We start from the raw sequence: 20,453 nt of genomic DNA, 5'->3' as shown, positions 1-20,453 counted from the left end.
CCATCAAGTCAGCTCAGAGATCTAACCCTTTGAGATCTAACAGGTTTCTATAATGGAGAAATTTTACCATTTTAAAACTAAATAAATGACAAAGTCTTTTGAAGTCCCCCTTGTAAGAATTTGATTTGCTTGCTTTCTGTCACTACAGATTGATAAATGTATTACAAAGACAAGATCCATGATGGCTATTTTAGTCCAACTTCTCTCACTCTGCTATAAACTGCTGAAGAAGGTAAGATAATTTCTCTATCTTAAACTCACATTTTAAAATCCAGTTTAAAGGAAAATGCAAAATCAAATAGACACTATTTAATTTTGCAATTTTTATTTTAACAGTAAAGCAGAAACTAATTGTCTTAATTCTTTTCAGCTTCAGATGGAAAACAACAGATGGGTCTCAGTTACAAATAAAGATTCTGTGGATGGTAAAACTTGAGAAACTTTTGAGGTCAGATCTCTGGAACACCATGTGGCATTTTTAGAAAGCAAATGATTCTTTATATTTCAGAAATTCAACAATTTTATAAAAAAAACACACACTGAGATCTTGCTTTATTTTCTGATCATGAAACTGATTGTGAAGCTTACTGACAACTAATAAATGCCATGGTAGTTGCTATATTCCTAATTGCAGTGTGATTTTTTTTTGAAGTGGGACATTGCCATGAATAATGTTCTTTAGAAGTCAAAACAAATATCCCAACCGTCTTAATGACAGTTTAATTGAAAGAAGCTATTTTGAATATATGCTCACCTTTGGCATATTTTACCTTAACTTCCCATTTTTAAAAATTTAAGCTTATCATCTAGAACACTTTAATTTTCAGCATAAGATACATAGTGGTCTGGGTGACAATGGGTTTTCCCTAAATCCGTGGACTCTTCTTCAATCCCTCTGTCCACCAAGTGTGACTGGGCCTCTGCTGTCCCCCCTGTCACAGATCATCCACCCTAGAAGCACAAGTTTGTTCTCTAGTAAGTTTTTCACCAAGTGCAGGCAATCTGTGATGCACGTCCCACCCACTTCCCAAAGGCATGGTCCTGGAGCTCACGCCACGGAATCCTGGAGGGACTCACTAGGAGATAGTTTTAGTTCTCATTCTAGCATAGCTGGCCTGACTGCCCTGAATATTAGCTGGAATCCTAAGTGTATCTTACTGGCTTAAGCAGGAGCCTTTGAACTTCTCAGTAGTGACTAATAGAATGGAAGATAGAAGACAGAACTGAATTAAGCTGTTTAAAATAAATTCTGAATAAGCATACATTTTATACATGTACCTTTGGAATATTCACTATAAAACATCTTTCTTTCGTCTTTTTTAGGGTTTAAAGCTTTTGTTTTTTGGGGTGGTTTCTGATTGCAGGATCTGGTTATAAGTACTGTCCTTATGACATAGTACAGTTAACACTGTTTTTTTGTGCTTGTATCCCAATGCTTTGAAGGGCATTTCAAAATCTAAGGGGACACATCAGTTGCCAAGTTGCAGGAACTCTATAAGCCTGTCTGATGATCATTAAGTGGGTCAGCCCTCACAATCAATAGTCACAAGATCCTGAACAACCACAGTACTACCTATTAGCTAGTCAGTGTTTTATTAAAGGAAACTAGAATTTACTATAGGCCTTGGGGAGAAAATGGGAGGTTCTCAGCTTGGTTATGATCTTTATAAAAGACTTCTTTATAAAAATCATCAAATATGACTTTTAGTCCCTGAAACTAAAATATTCTTTTAAATTACAATGGAACTAATGGGAGAATAATGGAAGGTAATGTTATATATAAAATAGACATATAACCCTTTTACCGTCTTCGGTATCTTTGTATTATGGTATCTTTGGGAACCACTTGTGCTACCTGAAATGGAGATTTGCTGGTCTGTGCTTACACTTTCAGCTCCTGGCACCGTCAGAGCAGAAGTTTATACTTACTGCCTATATCACGTCTGGTGGGTATACTTAGGGGACAGTCATGCTGGCACTCAATTTATAAGAAGTTTTCTTGTGAGTCAAAAATAATTTTAAAATTTTATTTACAAAATAATTTACATACCTGAAATGAGAATATTCTCTTCTATAAATGCCAAGTGGGCAGGGGGAAGCAGTAACTTATGACTTCAACAGCATAAGAGGATAAAGATCCAAAAGAATTTACACATCCAGTATCATTGTTTGTTTTATTTAAAAACAGATCTTTTTATGTATATGTTGCAGCCCTAAGGAAAAATAAAAAAATTTTTAAAGTCCTTTCTTTGAAATTCAATGTAAAGAAGTATACAATCTTAAACCATAACTTTGTAGTTCTTTTTGTTTTTTTGTTTACATAATGTGAAAGCTTTTGTTCAAAAGCACCTGTGTCTTTGAATTACAGTAACTTCTTTGCTGGTTACCCTGTAACTAGAATGTGAGACTGAGTGACCACAGATGCACATACTGCAACAACCAGCTTAACTCTGCATTACAGTACTCCGATAGGTTAGCAAAGCCCATAGTATCTTTCAAAGCCTTTTCATGTGACCCTCATGTAAGAAGCCACAGTGTTACAGTGCTGCAGTTTCAGAGGGGAAGGCCCACCCTCAAGGAATAAAGGTGCTCTACACCCGGCCTCTTCCCTACCACCTAAGGCGGAGGCTCTGGGGCAAAGGAGGGGGCCAGATGGTTTGGTGGTGTCACACTGAAGAGGCTGGGTAAGGAAGTCAGCTGTTTGTTTTTTTTTTTTAACTTCTAAGTGTTGGAAAATTGAGGCAAAAACAATAGCCATGCCATTTTTAACATTCAAACAGAAGTGTGTCAAAACATAGTATTTACTATTGGTAAATTACTTTTACTTTGCTGTCTTTTCTGTCTTTTTCAAATTTTCCTTAAAGTGCTTTGTTTTTAATCAGAAAACCATCTCTCACTTGCCAGTTATTAGAAAGAGAAAAGCAAAAGAACAGAGTGAGCATATGAGCAGGCAGATCTGGGATGCTGAAGACAAAATGGAATCAAGTCTTGTTATGCAAGAGAAAAAAGGATAACTAGGTCAGGTTTTAAGATCAGACCTCCGTGCAGATGGCTGGGTGGGAAGCATGCTTCACCTGCACCCGGTCTTCAGCGCACTGACAGGTAGGCCAGGTACAGATAAGCACGCCTTGCTGGTTTTTACTCCATGTTGGTCCTCATGATGTACTTGTTGCGGCACGGGTGCGTTTCACCACGACTTCTTCATATTGTTTTTGTGTCAGCAACCCTTCTGTTATGCTTTTACTTTCTTCAAATTTGGGCAGCACAACTGCGATGTAGCCTTCAGTGGATGGCTAGAAAGGAAACAGCATATTTAGTACTGCCAAATGATTAAAAAATCAGATAGAAGTATGTGGGTGGGCTCATACTCCCCAGCCCCTTTTACCTTCTCCTGAAGAATAGATGGCTTATGAAGAATGTTTTCATTCACCTCCATCAACCGTCCTCTAACACAGCTATTAAAAAAAAAATTCTTTTGAAGAAAGATACTACCTCCTTTGTTTCTCCTAAATTGTGATTAAAAAGGAACTTACCTAGATATGGTGTATTCTTCTCCATCTGAGCAATATATCTTACACAGAGGTGCAAGTTCTGTCAGAAACTGTGCCCCCTGATAATGAAAGGGAAGAAATAATTAATTGATGTACATTTTCACTTTTCTTTGAGAGTCAGCCCTCCATGTTACAACAGGATACATTCCTGGAACTCGTGTTTTAAATAAAAATGACAAGTACAGAAAAACCATTCATTTATTCAAACATTTATATAGTAAATGGTTGCTATGGGCCAGGTACCATCCTGACTCTAGGGGAAAAAACAGACTAAGACACACGTGATAATAGGTAGTTTAGTTACATATTAGGAATATATTTTACCTGTAAATGATAGCTGCATATAGCCAAGAATAAAGATTTCAAAAGAGTAAGAAAATCTTAGCAATAAGCAATATTATAGTGAATGACAGCAATATTGTACAAAGTTAATTTCATTAAGATTCCTACCTAATTTTTACATTAGAACTTCATAGATAAAGGGACTTATTAGAGTCAATCACTAAGACTTTTTGAAGGGGTATTTTTCTAATCAAAAAAATGCACTTTGAGGAAAATTTGGAAAACAGAAAAGTTTAAAGAAACAACTAACAGTAATTTACCCATTATCCTATAACCCACTGGTAAATACTGCATTTTGATATATATCTGTTTGGATGTTATGGCACAATTATAGTTTCCTGTGCCCACCGTATGGAGGTATCTGAGGCGATTCTGACAAATATCTACATGGGGGCTCATGGGAAACTGATGCAAGCATGTCTCATAGGTTGCTCTTTTTACCCCTCCCAGGAATTTTTCCTGCAATGAACATCTGAGGTCAAGATGCTATTCTTTTTTTTTTTTTTTAACATTTTTTATTGATTTATAATCATTTTACAATGTTGTGTCAAATTCCAGTGTTCAGCACAATTTTTCAGTCATTCATGGACATATACACACTCATTGTCACATTTTTTTCTCTGTGATTTATCATAACATTTTGTGTATATTTCCCTGTGCTATACAGTGTAATCTTGTTTATCTATTCTACAATTTTGAAATCCCAGTCTATCCCTTCCCACCCTCTACCCCCCCGGTAACCACAAGTCTGTATTCTCTGTCCATGAGTCTATTTCTGTCCTGTATTTATGCTTTGTTTTTGTTTGTCAAGATGCTATTCTTTATGGTGTCTTTGCCACTTGAAGCATTATTAGACAGCATTCAGGTGTTACCGCATTCCCTTCACTCCTGCATGTGGGTACCTGGTTCCAAGATACTAGTCACTATGACTCCCCACTTTTGGGAGAAGGGACTGGGATTTGTCCTGGATGGTTTGTCCACTACTAGGTCTGTGTCAAGAAGAAGTGTTTTAACCCGTTTTTGTCACTTCCCTTGGGAGAATAAATGTTTGGCAGTGCTGAGATCCAATCAAAACTTATCTACAATGGGTTCTATGTGCAGGTTCCTCTCTGTTCCTCAGTAGTAACAACAGTGTTACTATTTTGGACAAAGATTTATCACAGAAACATCACAAGCACTAACTGCTTTACTTGTAATTTGTAGACATTTAAGAACAGTCCATGCTTTTCTAAGTCCATTTGTTTCCTGAGTGAGGAAAAATCAATAATTACAAGGTAGGTTATTAGGGGCCTTCAGACCTATAAAGGGGAGCATAATCGACGGTCTTCTAGAACAGTGACATAATTAGCAGAAACTCTTGTATCAACTCAGTAAATGAAGGCCCTAAATCACCCACTGAAACTTCCCTATCCAGTGGGTGTGTCAGGGCTCTTTAGTGTGCTGGTGAACTGTCCTCCTTTAATAATAAAATGCCCACCTTGCCCAGAGTTGTAGAGGGTAGAAATAACATTTCTTATGATTGAACACTGTGTGGAGGTAAAGGGTGTAGCTCAATGTATACTAAATTGGCAATGATTTAGGAATGAAAAATGGTAAGAAGCAACTATTGTATGTTTTCAGATTGATTTTTTTTTCACTGTCTCAGGAATTTCTTTTTAAAATTCACATGTAAAAATATGATAAAGAAGTACTGGTCACCTAAATTTTATAGAATTTGAAATACTGGTTTAATAGAAGGGACAAAATATCTTGTTATGCTGGTGTTAGAGTTGTCCTTTCAAAGGCTCACCTTCCCCATCCCCTATCCAGGGGATGACAGGGATAGTGGTACAGAACCTAATATGACAGATAATCTACCTTCTGAAATACCTTATTCCCTTTTTTTGTCTGAGAATTTCTTTAGGGTTAAAGTATTCTTAAAATCATCTCCAACTGCCAGGGAAGTATGCTGAGCTTACATTACTGGATTCTATGGCTGACTATCTATCATTATTATGATAATAGAGGATTTAAGTAGAGAAATACAGGAACATACCCGCTTAAATTTCCCAGAGACTTTGTTCTGAAGTCTGCTACAGTTGGTACTGATTTGATAGGAAATGCTTTTAATCGTTTTTCCACTCTGAAGAACTGGATGAGATCCTGCCAATGTGATGACACATATTCTATAAGGAGCAAAAATTGATCTTGTATTATTGCTTGGTATAATTCTTCCTCGTATAACAGTATTCGTACTGGCACAAGAATAGCTGAGCTGACATTTGTTTAGTTAACCTATCATTTCCCCTCATTTTCCTCTGGCTATTATTGGAGCTTATCGGAAGAGATGCAATAGTAAAAAAGAAAATGGGACTGAATTTCCTTCCCAGAAAAGAGGAAGAGTACCAGAGGTGCTTAGGTAGCACTGAGGTAGAAGAGAGAGAAGTAAGGCATGCCTGTATATAGAGGATGCCATCTGTGCCTCTCCCCCAGCCCTGTCCATGGGCTTTGGCAATCCAGTGGTTAGGCACAGGCTGGTTACTTGAGGTAACCAGCTGACTGAGGGTGTGGTCCTCCGTTTGGATGTTTGAGTAATCGAGTTAATTTAAAAGAGTAGGCACTGAAAGGCTCATTCTTGTCAACCAAACTCCTATAATAAATAATACCATTTCAACAGAGTAAAAGATTCCTTAATCTTTTACTCTGTTAAGGAATATTTATTCAATCCAAGACCATACCAGGATACAATCCCATAAAAAATTTTTTTTTGATAATTTGAAATTCTCAATTTGCTTACCGGTTAGAATGCTGTAGTATACAGTGGTCCTCACAGGGTTTTCCTTTGACATCTAGAGGAAATGAATGAGTCTGATGGTTGTTAAGTCAATATTTACTACCACTGTGGTACTTTCTTTGGTTTACAGAGATAGTTAATTTTAAAGACTGGACGCATAGTCACGGTATTCCTTCGTTACTCAAAGAGATATACCTAAAGGCATTTCCTATGAAGTATTTAAAGAAATCTTGCCCAAGGGAGAGCATATAGCTCAGTGGTAGAGGGCATGCTTAGCATGCACGAGGTCCTGGGTTCAATCCCTAGTACCCCTGTTAAAGAATAAATAAATACATAAATAAATAAATAAATAAATAAATAAATAAATAAATACCTAATTGCCTCCCCCCACACAAAAATAAATAAATAAAAAGATAAAATTAATTAAAAAAGAAATCTGGCCCAGATGGAATCAATGTTCAGGTGATGATTAATTCTTTGCTCCATCTCTATCCTCACTTTAAAATGAGTATACTCATTATTTCTATTAAAATATGCGATTAGCAACGCATTCTTTACATAATTTAGTAGCATACGCTTTGTTGGTCAATTTAGAGTGAACGATTCATCCTGAATTGCCCAGTACTGTTTTAATGTTAACGCTGAAAGTCACGCATTCCCGGAAACCCCTCAATCCGGAGTAAACCGGGACATTTGGTCACACTAAGTTTGGCTAATAAAACGTATGCTACAATATTTTAAAAAGTGAGTACACCTATTATCCCTGAATGAATGGGAGCAAGTATGGTTTAGAAGAGGGTCCCCAATGACGCTCCCATCACTGATATTTGCTGGGTATACAAAGCAGTACAAGAGGATGCCCACTTCTAAGCCGCAAATATGTAATACCGGCGGCTTCTCTTCAATTAAGACTGTTGGATTCTGCGTTCTAAGTGTCTCTATTCCAACCCACACTCTTGTCTCCATCTCTATGCCTTTACCTTATTTTCGACCTGATCATTTCAATCGTTTTATGTATCCCCTCTCCCTGGAGGACTGAGCGCCTCAAATCCCTTTAGGAACTCAAGGAAATTGAAACTCAGCTCCTGCTTACGTCGGAGATTTCACCTTAGACTACCACCTTTCCGCCAGCAACCCACCCTCCAGCTCGCACTGCACTCGCCAGCCCCAGAATGCACCCTGCTGTTTTTCAAGGCCTTCAGGTCTTTCCAAATGCCCTTCCCTCGGCCTAGAAGGAACGGAGACATCCAGTTCCTTCTGACGCGGGGAGGAAGCGCTGGGGAAAGTGCCCGTGGCTTATGATCTATCATCACAGTCCCTAGAGCGTCAGATCAACAGGGCCCAGCAGAGGCTATCATTCCCCACTTACCTGCTTTGTACCAGCGAGTGAAGTAACGATCCACAAGCGACGGCACCGCAGGCTCAGCAGCCACGGTGGCCACGGGGACCTCGGGCTGGGTAGCCATGGCGACCTCGAGCGCTGCAAACCCCGCCCTCTGCGACCTGAGCGCTTCCCCCGCAGGCGGGAGGAGGCTGTCTTTCCGGCGCGTGGCCGGTGACACGCGAGGTGCGCATGCGCACTGCTCCTCTGGCCCGGCAGGCTCCGCCCACCTGCTCCAATTACTTGTTTTGGGGACAGACGTCAAAGCGGAGGTCAAATACAATAGGCTGGGCAGCAGGGCGTAGGGCTAAGGGGCGGCTGTACGCGTAGCTCCTCACCTGCACTTCGCTGGGGGCAACGGAGAAGGCAGGCCACGCCCCCTCCGCCTCCTGACGTCACTCCCGCGCCGCTCGGCGCCGTTCCCACCAACTTAGCTCACGCGTCCAGCTGGCGACCGCATCTTCTCTGTCAGCTTCAGCCACTAGGGCAGGGAGCCGAACGGCCCGGTGTGCGCAGCCAGAGCTCAGGAGCCGCGGACGGAGAGGGGCACGTGCGCAACCCCGGGCGGACGCGCAGCTGTTTGGGAGACCTCAGAGCGCGGCCCAGGTGAGCGTTCGAGCGACCTCGCTGGGGTGGGGGGCACCGAACGGGCCCTGTCCGCCACGCAGTGTCCTGTTGCTGGGGACCCCCAAAACACCTAGCCTCTGCTGCGGCAGGCCCAGGAACGAAGTGCGGCGTGACCACCTCTGCCCTCGAGACTTCAGTTCTCTTTCTGCAGACTTGCCGCCTGCTCCACTCGCGGCCATTCGTGGGCTCTGCGGCGCGCGACAGGCTTGGGGGTGACGTGCTGCTCCCCCAGCTGCACGCTTACCTAGCCTCCGGATTCCTTCAGGAGCGGACTATACCTCTGAACCAATTCATACACCAGTTAAAGCGAAACAATGCACGATGGAAGGCAACGGGTATTAGAGAGAGGTTCAGATGCTGTGCTGCGAGGCCCTTCTCGCATCACTGCTTCTTCGTGGAGGTGTTGTCTCCTGTGCTTCGCCATGTAATGTGGTGTATATTATGTGGTTCTCTCCCCCGTTAAGCTGTGACCTCCGTGGAGGCAATGACTGTTAGTCATCCCTTCTCCAGATCTAGCAAATGCTCAGTGTTTGATGTAGGCCACAGACTGGATTGTAGAATTAGGTACTGTGTAATGGATTCAAACTGTCCGCTGACAGGCAGAGCAGTAACCAGTGAAGAGTTTAGTATGAAAGAGTGGACAAAAGGGAGGCAGACACAGTTTCTAGATTGGAAGACAGAGAAAGTAGAAATGTCATGTCCCCAAAGAGGGGCAGTTCATCTAGTGGAGAATAATTTAACAGGTTGCATTTGATGTGCTTGTTAAACATCCTTGTGATAACATCGGGAGGTTGAAAATATGGGTGTGGTATTTAATTTGGGGAGGGGTCAGGGCTACACATTTGGATATAATTAGCATGTTAGTGATCTGTTTTGTACTTGTGGTCATGGGCATGATAATTAGCCAAGAGGTGAATGGATGAAGGGGCAAGGGAAGAAAACAGAGAAGTTATCAGGAATTTCAGAGAGAATTCAGGATTGATCTTTAATGTGGAGAGATCTTTAGCACGTTTAAGGGCTGAGAAAGATTGAGTCATTGAGGGCAGGGGAGTTGGAGATTGCAGACATGAAAAGAAACGGTACTGATAGGCCGAGGTCCTGGGGGAGTTTGGACGACATGCCTTCTGTGGCCTTGGAAAGGAGTGGGGCACTTCTGAGACGATAAGGGAATAAGGATGATAAAAGTGAAAATATAAAGGCTCATTTTAGGGCTGGGAGGGTTGGGGAGGTGGGAGATGAATGATGATGGGCTGACCTTGGCCGGTGATTTTGAAAGCTCAGTGATTTGAGAATTCAGGTTGTTTGCTGTGTTTGTCAGTTAGGGTCCTGTCAAGAAAGCAGAAGCCACACAGTATTTCAACAGAATTTAATATGAAGAATTGGTTAAATAGCTGTTGGAGGAACAAAAAGTAAAAGGGAACAGTGAAGTAACATAACAAGTAAACTGATGGAAGAAGTTACAACGAACGCTTAGCTAGGTCTGGGGATCAAAGCAAGGGAAGCCATTGCGATTGTTGTGACCTAGCCTTGGAGGAGCCGCATTGTAAAGCTGGTGTTGATAACTCCCGAATTCAGAGGAGGAGCTCCTTGTTACTGGATTTCAGGCATCTGGAGGGGGCACCTGCCTGGTTAGTGCTGGTACCTATGGGGTGGTTGTGATGAAGGTGGTCCTGGGAGTGCTAGAGACTGGGACGAAGGGCCCCTGCAAGGATGAAGGCCCATCGCTAGAGCGTCATTGAGCGTAACAGCAAGGTAACAGGAAAAAGTGAGTCCTTCTCAGCTCCTTCTGCCTTTACCTTCCAAATTTTTTTCTGGAACCTATGGATCCCAGAGCTCCATAGGTTGTTGGTGAATACAAAACAAGTTCACAGGCAGGGATGTGAAGACATTTTGATGATCTGACCATGGCAACAATAACAGCTTTATTACTAGGTAAAGCAGCATCTGGTCTTCTGTTGCCTATTTTCAGCTCTTGCTACTCTATCCCTTGCTTACTCCCCTCTACCCAGACATTCTCTCATCTCATATTTACCCATCCTTTCAGATCTATGTCAGTAGTCATCTTTATGATGCTAAAAGATGAAAGATAATATAAATTTTACATGCTTTGGAAAACTTAAGCTTTCTGTATAGAATTAGATCTAAATTAAAAGTGTACATGGTATTGGGTGGGGCAGGTGTAGCTCAGCAGTAGAGTGCGTGCTTAGCACACACAAGATCCTCGATTCAAACCCCAGTACCTCTATTAAACAAACAAACAAACAAACCTAATTACCCCCCCCAAAAAGGGGGAAACACACACACACACAGACATACACGCACACACACACACACACACACACAAAGCCTGCATGGTATAATACAGGTTCAAATAATTTCCAGAAGTTTTTAAATATAAATGTAATGGAAGCTGACAAAACTATTGTCTGCCTTGATTCTCTTCCTCATTCCCACTATGTGTGGTCTTGCCTTCCTCTTAACCCACATAATACGTTGTTTATATTATATGTTGTCTCATTCATACTACACTTAACATTTTATCTGCTTTGTAATATAAGGATTAACTCATCTTTATTCTTTAATTATCATATATATGAAATGCAAGGTGAGAGAATTCACTGTGGATTAAGGTGACAGTAAGGCCAGTGTGGTCTGTGTAATTCTTACCCCTAACATAAGTTAGGGACTTCCAGTTATAAACCTTAAAGAGATCTGGCTATAAATATCCAGCACATTAACATTGGTTTTCCTCTTAGATAATGTTATGCATTAAAGCAAATCTGATTTTGCCAGACTAAAGTGAGTTTTCTGTTTATCATTCTTTTCTCACTTTTTCTATTGCCGTGGTGAAAACCAGGCCAGGAAAGCGCAGTCAGGTCATTAAACTGCTCCAATGTTAGCCATCATTTTGAAAGAAACTGTTGTAATTTCATAGTATCTTCTTTTCTCCCTGAAAGCAGTACTTTTCTTTATTTCTGTCTTTGATTTTAATTTTAATTTTTTAATGAACATATAAAGCTGGTTTGTAAATAAATGTACTTGTGATATTAAAGTAATTTTATTCTAGACTTTCCTCAACTGCCAGTATATACATGTGGATTTTTATGATTTTATAAGTTTTATCAGATAAGAAAGATATCCTCATATGCAGAAATAAAATGATTTCTCATTCATGTGTTCTCTTCAACTTTCCTGAAGAATAACTGATGTTAAATCTAATTTGAAGAAAAAATTCTGAAGTTGAGAATCTTGCCTCTCCCGAAAAGTAAGAACATAAAATAGATTTGACAGCCTCCAGTTGTAGACCATGGATATACACAATTGGTCAGGTTGCTACCACCCATCCCTGTGTGGGTTCGGGGGTCTTTTGTTTTCCCCCTTGGATATTCTAACTATGACTTCTCTGCCCCCTGAATCATTTTGCTTATATTGGAGTGTCACTTGTCACTATTAAGCTGTTCCTATTGAGAAAATTAAGCTCATCAAGAGATATTTGTACTTTCCTTTCAGGAGTCACTGTATCATGAGAAATCTCAAGTTACTTCGGACCCTGGAGTTCAGGGATATTCAGGCTCCAGGGAAACCTCAGTGCTTCTCTCTCCGAACTGAACAGGGGACAGTGCTCATTGGCTCAGAACATGGACTGATAGAGGTGGACCCTGTCATAAGAGAAGTAAGTTTTTGGTGGAGAATGCTAGCACTTGGCATGATCCTTGACTTTTTTTTTCCCCCAAACTTGCTTCCTCAGATAGTCTTTGCTTTAAAGCTTACTGAATTCATATTCCACTAAATCCCCTCTCTCTTTGCTTTATACTGATATCATACTAAACATAACTTACACACTACCCTATCTTTAACTCTGCTTCTGTTTTAAATCTTAAGTTGGCCAAACTGTGACAGAATGTTTTATATGGGTGCCCTACTTTTTACCCTTCCTACCACGTAACTACTCTTTATAACAGCTCTCAACTGGAAATGCAAATGAAAATTGCCTGTAGACCTTTTTTAGAACTTTAAAAAAATAATCTCCATCCCACACAACTAAATCAGAATCGTCACTGCTGGAACCTGAGCATATATATTTAAAAGCTCTTTAGGTTGATTGTGATATCTTTCATTAATTACATTCTGCTACTATTATGTTCCTAGTCCCTTTTCCCCATTCTGTGTAAATCTTTGAAAATCATAGTTATTAACTTCATGTTTTATTGGACAGCTTCAAAGAGACCAGGATTTGTTTTGTGTTTGTTTGTAAAAAAAAAAAAAAAAAGGTCACATTAACTATTTTTCTTGTTAAAGGTGGTAGAGTTGTGATAGTTCTCAAATGGAAGTTTGGATTTTAATCTAGAAAAAAAATTTTGAAAGCTTTCATATTTTAAAAGAAGCATTTTAAAAGTATTTTATTGCTGCAAATGTTATGAATTATTCTTGAACATAAATTGGCTTCATTCTCTTATTTGTTTGTTTTGGTGTAAGGTGAAAAATGAAATTCCTTTGGTGGCAGAAGGCTTTCTCCCAGAGGATGGGAGTGGCTGCATTGTGGGTGTCCAGGACTTGCTGGATCACGAGTCTGTGTGTGTGGCCACAGCCTCTGGAGATGTCATACTTTGCAATCTCTGCACACACCAGGTAAGTGGAAGAGGCCAGAGAGGAGGAAATCTTGATGTCCTCAAAACACCTTATTTAGTTTCATGTCACTTGTTTTGCATAGGTTTTTAAAATATCAGGAGCCATGATTTTTAAGCATTTTGCAAATTAGGGTCTTTGCATTATATAACTCTTTACAAAAAGTTGTTGGGATGGCTTTAGCTGTATTTCTGAATTCTTCTGAAACTCAGTTTTGCCTGTTGCGTCTACTAATCAGAACAATTAGAACATTCCAAATAAGAACGTGAAGAAGCCCCAAACCTGGTCATTCTTGTGTAGCTCACTTCTTATTAGAAACATCCTGAGTTGTAACGTTTATTTCTCAATTTAGGAAGTCTGTGACATATTTATATGGATTTTGTTTTCTATTAGAATGCTGAGTAAGCCTCTTCTTGATGGCTAACTTTAGAGTCCCTGAACTACAGGTGCTAAGGTGATGGATACACTGTCATTGTATACACATTTTATGACTACCAGAGGAGATAGATTTCAGCCATTTGCCTCTTTTTCTGCCTCCAGCATAAGGCTGAGGTTCTAGATTTCTATCCTTACCTTCTTGACAGTTTGTTAAACTTCCTTGATTACTCTGTTAGTTATGATTGCTTTAACATTGATGTGTCACAAGAATTTTATCACTAATCATAGGATAATAATAGCAGCTGACATTTATTAAATGTTTACAGTGTGCCAGGCACTTTTTCAAGTGTTTTTCATGCAGAATTGTTTTTTAATCTTCACTGCAACCTTCTGAAGCAGGTGGTGGTTTTCCCATTCTTCAGAAGAGGAAATCGAGGCACAGAGAGCTTAAATAACCAGGTCAAGGTCAAACAGGTTACCCTTGGGATCTGAACCCTGGCAGTCTAAATCTCGTACCTTTGCTTGTAATGATCCCATTTAGTGCAATAATAAATCTTGTTCTCAGTTCATGGTGAGAAATAGCAAAGCCAGTACAACTTAATTAGTATTTCTCATACTTAAGAGGTATGCTTTTACTTTCAAAATGTCTTGTAGAATTTTTTTCTAATTTCTGAGCTCCTCCCTTTTTGTGGTGTTGGAATGTCGGCAAGACAATCCGTGTTCCTTTTTGTGCCTTATAAGGTCTTTCGCTGTCTGTTCCCTAAATTCTTTCTAGCCTCTCTTCCCATCCCCATCATTCCCCTGTGTGTGTGTGTGTGTGCGTGCGCACATACCTTGTGGTCTAGTTACAGCTGATTTCAACTGCTCTCTTTATAACTTTGTGTTTTAACACCACGTGTTCCCCCAGTCTCTTTCTCCGGGCCCTGTTACCACCCTTCAAAGTACCTCCTCAGAGAAGCTTTCCTGACCTCTCCTGGGCCATTTGTCATTTCCTGCTTGGAGCCCCCACTTAATTCCCAGAGGCCTTGGTTACGCCCTAATCCCACTTAGAGGCATCTGGAATCTCCTTCATGGGAGGAATGGAGTGGCTGTAGTCACTTCCACTCCCTGTGGTTTGTATCATGCCTAGTTTCTTAACACCTGTTCTGAATAAATGTTAATTGAGTAATTTGACCTTTGTGTGTTTTGTTGTTAATTGTTTTGATTAAGGTCGTAGTAAATATTTACTTAGATGCTTGTGTTTTCATATCTCCCTTAACATTTTAAAATGTCTTGCTCAGCTGGAATGTGTTGGGAGTGTAGCCAGTGGTATCTCTGTCATGAGTTGGAGTCCTGACCAAGAGCTGGTGCTTCTTGCCACAGGTAAGCATGTCACTGGTCCCTAACTCTTGACCTTTATAAAACATGATTATATAAACATATACAAATATTTCACAGACTTAAGTTATAGGCTGCTTAGGTTTTAAAAAAAATTCTTGAAACAGTGATACCAGCATGATAATCTAGGGGAAATGTGTTCTTTTTGACTTGTTTTACGTCTTAATGTTTTTAAAAGTTGTTGCTAAGTACATAGTTGTAAATTACAGTGTCAGCAATATTTATTTTAATTTACTCTAAGAGGAAGAGTTGCTATATAAAATAAACTAATCCTAAAAACTGCTCTTCCTATTTTTTTCTCTTTAAGTTTTTTCATTCCAGATGAGTTTCTATAAACTAGGACCCCTATGAGGTATATATTTGAAGAGATATCTTGGTGACTAAATTGTTCAAGTTACTATAGAAAGGCTATATGGATTTATCCATAAGTAGCTGAGAATAAGCACCAGGTGATACTCAGTCAAAACTATTTTTTTCCCCTGTTTGGGGTAGGTAATCAGATTTATTTATTTTTTAATGGCGATGCTGGGGATTGAACCAAGGACCTCGTGCATGCTACCACTGAGCTATACCCTCCCCCCCAAACTATTTTTTTTTAATGAGAGTCAAACCATTTTAAATGAATTCTGTCTTCCCTGTTCTGACTGTAAACTCCTCCACTCCAACTCTTATAGCTTCTGGTGCCATAGATATGGCAGATTTGCTAAATGAGAACAAAATCATTCTTGTTTGTGCCCCTCCAAGGTCAACAGACCCTAATTATGATGACAAAAGACTTTGAGCCAATCATGGAACAGCAAATCCACCAGGATGACTTTGGTGAAAGTGAGTATTGCTTTGTTTGAAACATTTTGTGATGTGAAGTTCCTCTCAGTTTTGATCATTTTCTTGCACACTGATAGCTGTGTTATAAGCCCAAAGAACTGTGAAACTTAAACCCTGACTTACTAAATGTCTGATAGCCCGGTTTCTTTAGTCCATTCCAGATCTTAAAAGCATGCCTCTGGTGCCTCTGCAGTCTGAGATTTGGCTTTGTCAGCAACCTGAGGAGTAGAAATCTGTGCTTAAGGTCACCTGAGTCATTGTTGCCCAGACCCCAAGACAGGCTTAACCTGGGGGTTTGATGGAAAGGACTGAACTAACTAGAATAAGGAGAGCATTTCTGAGGTACAGTTTTGGGAAGAAAACGAGAGGTGAATAAGAAGGCTGGTTACAGTTCCTGCTGATTAGATCCAAGCCTGCATTTTCACGGGAACCCTCAGATTGTTTTCTTGCTGAGATCTAGCTAAGGTGATGTGGGCATTAGGCTGTGGGAGTACTGAAGAGGAGAAGAATGAAGATGCTTATTGAGTACAGGAAGCTCTGGCCAACTTGAGGACACCAGACAGCTGGCCTAATTTAGAAGAGGAGTGAGGGGGATGGTATTTTAACTTTTGCTGAGATCTAACCTTATGCCTTCTTGTTCCAACAACTGAAAAACTAATCATTTATTTGATTAAAAGTTATTTATAAAATAGATAAACAGCAAGGTCCTACTGTATAGCTCAGGGAACTGTATGCAGTTCCTTGTTGTAGCCTATAATGAAAAAGAATATGAGAAGGAATACACACACACACATAAATAAAACTGAATCACTGTGCTATATACCAGAAATTAACACAACATTGTAAACCGACTACACTTCAATAAAAAAAAATAATTTTAATGCTTGAATAGGTACTGTGAACCAGCAATGTGTTTGGTGCTGTGGATAATTTGGCTTTTTCCTTAAGGAGTCCTGTTAGTTCAGAATTAACAGGATGTGCAGGTGTTAGGGTAGCATAAGGAGGGAAAGGGTGTAATGGGGAAGGAAGACTTCCCAGAGGAGACCAACTTGACCTGAGTCTAGGCTGAACTGGTGTTGGATAGATGAGGGTCGAGGGTTCAGGAGTGGTCCAAGCAAGTGACTTAGTTCATTCTAAGGCAGGGATGTTTCAGAGAAGCCTTTACGCATCATGACTTATTCAGGCAACCGTGAGTACTTCAGCATTGCTTAGTGACAGGACATGAATATGGAATGAAGTAAATGGGAGGGATTTTGGTTAAACTTGATAGGGAATTTGGATGTTGAGTTATAGGGGATCAGCCATTAAAGTTTTTTATGGTGCAAGATTGATGGATTGATGGGGTGGGAAGAGACTAGAGGCAGAGTGATCTGGTAGGAGGTTTTGTTTTGTTATCTGTAGACGTATCACAGAAAGTCTTCGTGTTTCATTCTCCTTACTTGTAAATTGGGATGGATTGCTGGCTGTCATCAAGGGAATTTAGAGTATACATGATGGCAGTAAAGCTTCTCCCAAAACAAGGATATTTCAAAGTCTTGAAACCACTGTGGCATGTAATGCGAAACATAGGTTTTTTCAAATATTGACTTCTGGTCAGTTTATTGAGAGATCCCAGAGGATCCAACTTCATGAAGACTAGCAGTGAAACTGCTTTTATTTCAGGTAGCTCACTGCTTGTGTTGCATGTTCTCATTCGTTTGTTCTCTAGGCAAGTTTGTCACTGTTGGCTGGGGCCGAAAGGAGACACAGTTCCATGGATCGGAAGGCAGGCAAGCAGCCTTTCAGATGCAAATGGTAAGGTTGGTCTGATGGATAAAAAAACCTTGGTTGGAACACACAGAAGTTGTGCCACCCACTAGGAACTCTTAGGTGTCCAGGTAGAGGGTGACAGTGGACAGATCTCGTCTGCTTTAGTAAAACTGAAGCTGCTTAGAGCCCTGAGGGAATGAGTCATCCTAGAAAGATCCTGTTTTCTTTTTTATTGCCAAGTTGCTTTGTTACTTTTTTCATGAAGAGAATAATTATTACCAGTATTCATTTTAAAAAATAAATCATCACAGACAGAAAGGAAGCATTCTGTATCCCTCCCTGATACCCTTCCCCTTCCTCCCCAGAAGGAGCTGCTGTCCTGCATTCACTGTGATCATTCACATGTGTGTTTTTATACTTTTCTATTAGATAACCTTTTTCTGATTTCTCTTCCTGGATGAAACGGTATTTTCCTTCTTTCTGGATACGTTTTTAAGATAGAGCCACAGGATTTTTGATAATAAATCAGATGTGGGATGAGAGAGAGGAATTGAGGATAATCCCAAGATATAGGCCTGAGCAAATGGAAGCATTTTGTTTATATTATATGTAGAAATTTCCCTGAGCTGTCCTTCTAGAATAGATGGAAATAATATACTGCCTGCCATTTATATTTTCCATCCTTAATTTATTTCTATCTACATTCTGTATAACTCACATTTTGTCTCTCAATGCTTCACAATAGGCTTTGTGCCTGAACCATAGGGCAGTTTCATTGAGGTAAATCTTGTTAGGCTGCATGCGTTTCCCTACCGTGCACCTTGTGGCACTAGCACCATTCTGACTTAGTCTGTCACTGGGGTGTGATGATGGATGCTCAGGTGGTCAGTTGTCCCCAGCCCCACAGAATTGGCTTTTGTCTTCAAGGCCTTGGGGATTGAGATGCAAGTGGCGCTGGAAACCTTTCTTCATTCTTTGCTGCAACTCTGGCCTCTTGCGTGTTTCCATCACTGTTGCTGGCTTTATCCCCTCTGGCTCTTCCCTACCCACCTTCCTCTCATCTTCTTAACTCTTCTCTGTACTATTGCAAAGCTTACACAATAAATAAAACGCTACCTCTTAAATTTAAAGATTTATTTCCTTATCATAGTTACCTGCTAGATTCCTCAGCTCATTATTTTCAGTATCTAGATCTGGAGCTCTTTTCTGTGTTGCTGTGCTTGGAGCCGCTTTTCTTTAATGTCCACAGAAGGATTTTGTTTTGTTTTTAGTTCTTTTTCTTGATGATTTCTGGGTCTAGGGGCCCTTCTGGAAATGTTCCTGAGGATTCTGTGCAGCTGGTTTTCTAGATAACTTAAACCCTATATAAAAGACTTAACGTTTAAAGCTTGTGGCTTGTTTGATTCTGGGCCACTTACGGCCCTCAGTGACATTTGCGTTTTTTCCTGTCTTTAGCACGAGTCTGCTTTGCCCTGGGATGACCACAGACCACAAGTTACCTGGCGTGGTGATGGACAGTTTTTTGCTGTGAGTGTTGTTTGCCCAGAGACAGGTATGGAAATAAATTGCAGTTAAAATGCTTTTTACTCTGGTGAAGTTCAGGAAATTTTTCTTCCTTTTGCTTTGAGGGTTTTCTTTTCATTACCTATATGCGATAAAGATGTGCTGCTTTAGATGTTAAATGAATTTAGAATTAAGAATTAGAAGAGTTCTTGGAGGCTGTTTGGCCCAGCCTCCTACCTGTCAAATATGAAGTTTTAACGTGGTTAATCTAATTGGCTTTGTAAAACCATGATAGTTTTTATTAATAAGGAAACTGTTTGGAAATTCGGACTTGACAACATTTACCGTAATGCTTTCCCTTTTCCCCCCACTCTACCTACTGCACAGGGGCTCGAAAGGTCAGAGTGTGGAACCGCGAGTTTGCCTTACAGTCAACCAGTGAGCCTGTGGCAGGACTGGGACCTGCTCTGGCTTGGAAGTGAGTGGGAGAAGAAACCTTTTAACTTCTTCCGCAGAGAATTTCTTGGGACTGGGGTAGGGGTAGTGGTACCTGTTGAATGTAGGTGTTTATGAAACACAAAAAGATTATCACTTTCTCGCATTTGGCTGTAAGTCTGTACCTTTCTTTTTTAGTTCCCTGAAGTCTGAATTGAGTTTGGATAGTAGATTCTGAGCTTCATAGACCTCATCCTTCCAAGGCCCACACATTTTGTAGGTTATAGGCAGGGTCTACATGAAGCCACTGTGTAAAACAGACAGTGGTGCTAAGAAGGGAAGTTGTAGTCTGTAAAGCTCTGAGGGGTGGCGGGGCTTTGGTGGAAACTAGGAATAGGTCTTCCTTCCTCTGCACAAAATCCCACAGTAGCAGGACCTGTTTGCTGAGGAACGTGTGGGCTGGATTCCAGCCTGATTCATCTGTTGGCCCAGTATCCTGGTACCAGTCACAGCCTGCTTTTGATGTGTGGCTGTCCTGATCACAGAAGAATTATCTCCTGCATCTGTTATATGCAATACCAGTAGGTTTCTAGGTTTTAGACATCTTGTTTCCCACTGGTATTTGAGTGGAAATTGGTATGATAGAGCAAAGAGAGAACTATATTTGAATTAATACTCTAAAGACAAATATAAACAGAATGTTATAAATCAATAAAAAATGTTAAAAAATTATAAATCAATAAAAAATGTTAAAAAATATATAAACAGGATGAGACTACTAATGTGTTTTCAAACTGAGAAGTCTTAAAAATACCTAGCTGAGCTTGGAATATTGCTGAAGTCATATAATTGGAGAAATAGATTATGGTTTTATAGGACACTATAC

The 20,453-nt window shown here is 40.2% G+C and overlaps 3 protein-coding genes across 8 annotated transcripts in view; 2 read left to right on the top strand and 1 right to left on the bottom strand.

Annotated features, from left to right (window-relative positions):
• The window catches only part of CTNNAL1 (catenin alpha like 1), a 50,839-nt gene extending 50,218 nt beyond the window's left edge, over positions 1-621 (top strand). Inside the window, exons 18-19 of the mRNA XM_072959875.1 lie at positions 149-232; positions 371-621. Of these exons, the coding sequence (XP_072815976.1) occupies positions 149-232; positions 371-436 (150 nt within the window). The 3' untranslated portion in view covers positions 437-621. The remainder of the gene's footprint in view (positions 1-148; positions 233-370) is intronic.
• A 1,392-nt stretch (positions 622-2,013) lies between these two features.
• ABITRAM (actin binding transcription modulator) lies at positions 2,014-8,220 on the bottom strand. 3 transcript variants are annotated; one of them, XR_012072161.1, is made up of 7 exons: positions 8,036-8,220; positions 6,670-6,721; positions 5,929-6,058; positions 3,534-3,610; positions 3,386-3,455; positions 3,039-3,293; positions 2,014-2,213 (listed from the first exon to the last, which is right to left on the bottom strand). XR_012072161.1 is itself a non-coding variant. In XM_006213377.4 (6 exons), the coding sequence occupies exons 1-6, from the start codon at positions 8,130-8,132 to the stop codon at positions 3,156-3,158; spliced, it is 564 nt and encodes a 187-aa protein (XP_006213439.2). In that variant the 5' UTR covers positions 8,133-8,220; the 3' UTR covers positions 2,014-3,155. The 3 variants fall into 3 exon arrangements, 1 of the variants encoding a protein (XP_006213439.2); XR_012072162.1 differs by having other exon boundaries at positions 3,075-3,293; XM_006213377.4 differs by having other exon boundaries at positions 2,014-3,293.
• A 119-nt stretch (positions 8,221-8,339) lies between these two features.
• The window catches only part of ELP1 (elongator acetyltransferase complex subunit 1), a 70,040-nt gene continuing 57,926 nt past the window's right edge, over positions 8,340-20,453 (top strand). For 3 of the 4 annotated variants that reach the window (XR_012072168.1, XR_012072167.1, XR_012072166.1), the window contains exons 1-8: positions 8,521-8,653; positions 12,185-12,347; positions 13,151-13,303; positions 14,959-15,040; positions 15,800-15,880; positions 17,589-17,674; positions 19,085-19,181; positions 19,520-19,610. Coding sequence is in view for 1 of the 4 variants with exons in the window: in XM_006213378.4 (XP_006213440.2) it covers positions 12,198-12,347; positions 13,151-13,303; positions 14,959-15,040; positions 15,800-15,880; positions 17,589-17,674; positions 19,085-19,181; positions 19,520-19,610 (740 nt within the window). In the remaining 3 variants the exon portion in view is untranslated. Of the gene's footprint in view, positions 8,654-12,184; positions 12,348-13,150; positions 13,304-14,958; positions 15,041-15,799; positions 15,881-17,588; positions 17,675-19,084; positions 19,182-19,519; positions 19,611-20,453 lie in introns of all 4 variants that reach the window. The other variant, XM_006213378.4, reaches the window with a different exon arrangement.

This window comes from Vicugna pacos, chromosome 4 (genome assembly GCF_048564905.1).
Source record: "Vicugna pacos chromosome 4, VicPac4, whole genome shotgun sequence".
In the NCBI taxonomy this organism is placed as follows: domain Eukaryota; kingdom Metazoa; phylum Chordata; class Mammalia; order Artiodactyla; family Camelidae; genus Vicugna; species Vicugna pacos.
Note: the sequence above shows the minus strand (reverse complement) of the source record. Positions and strands in the feature narration are given on the sequence as shown.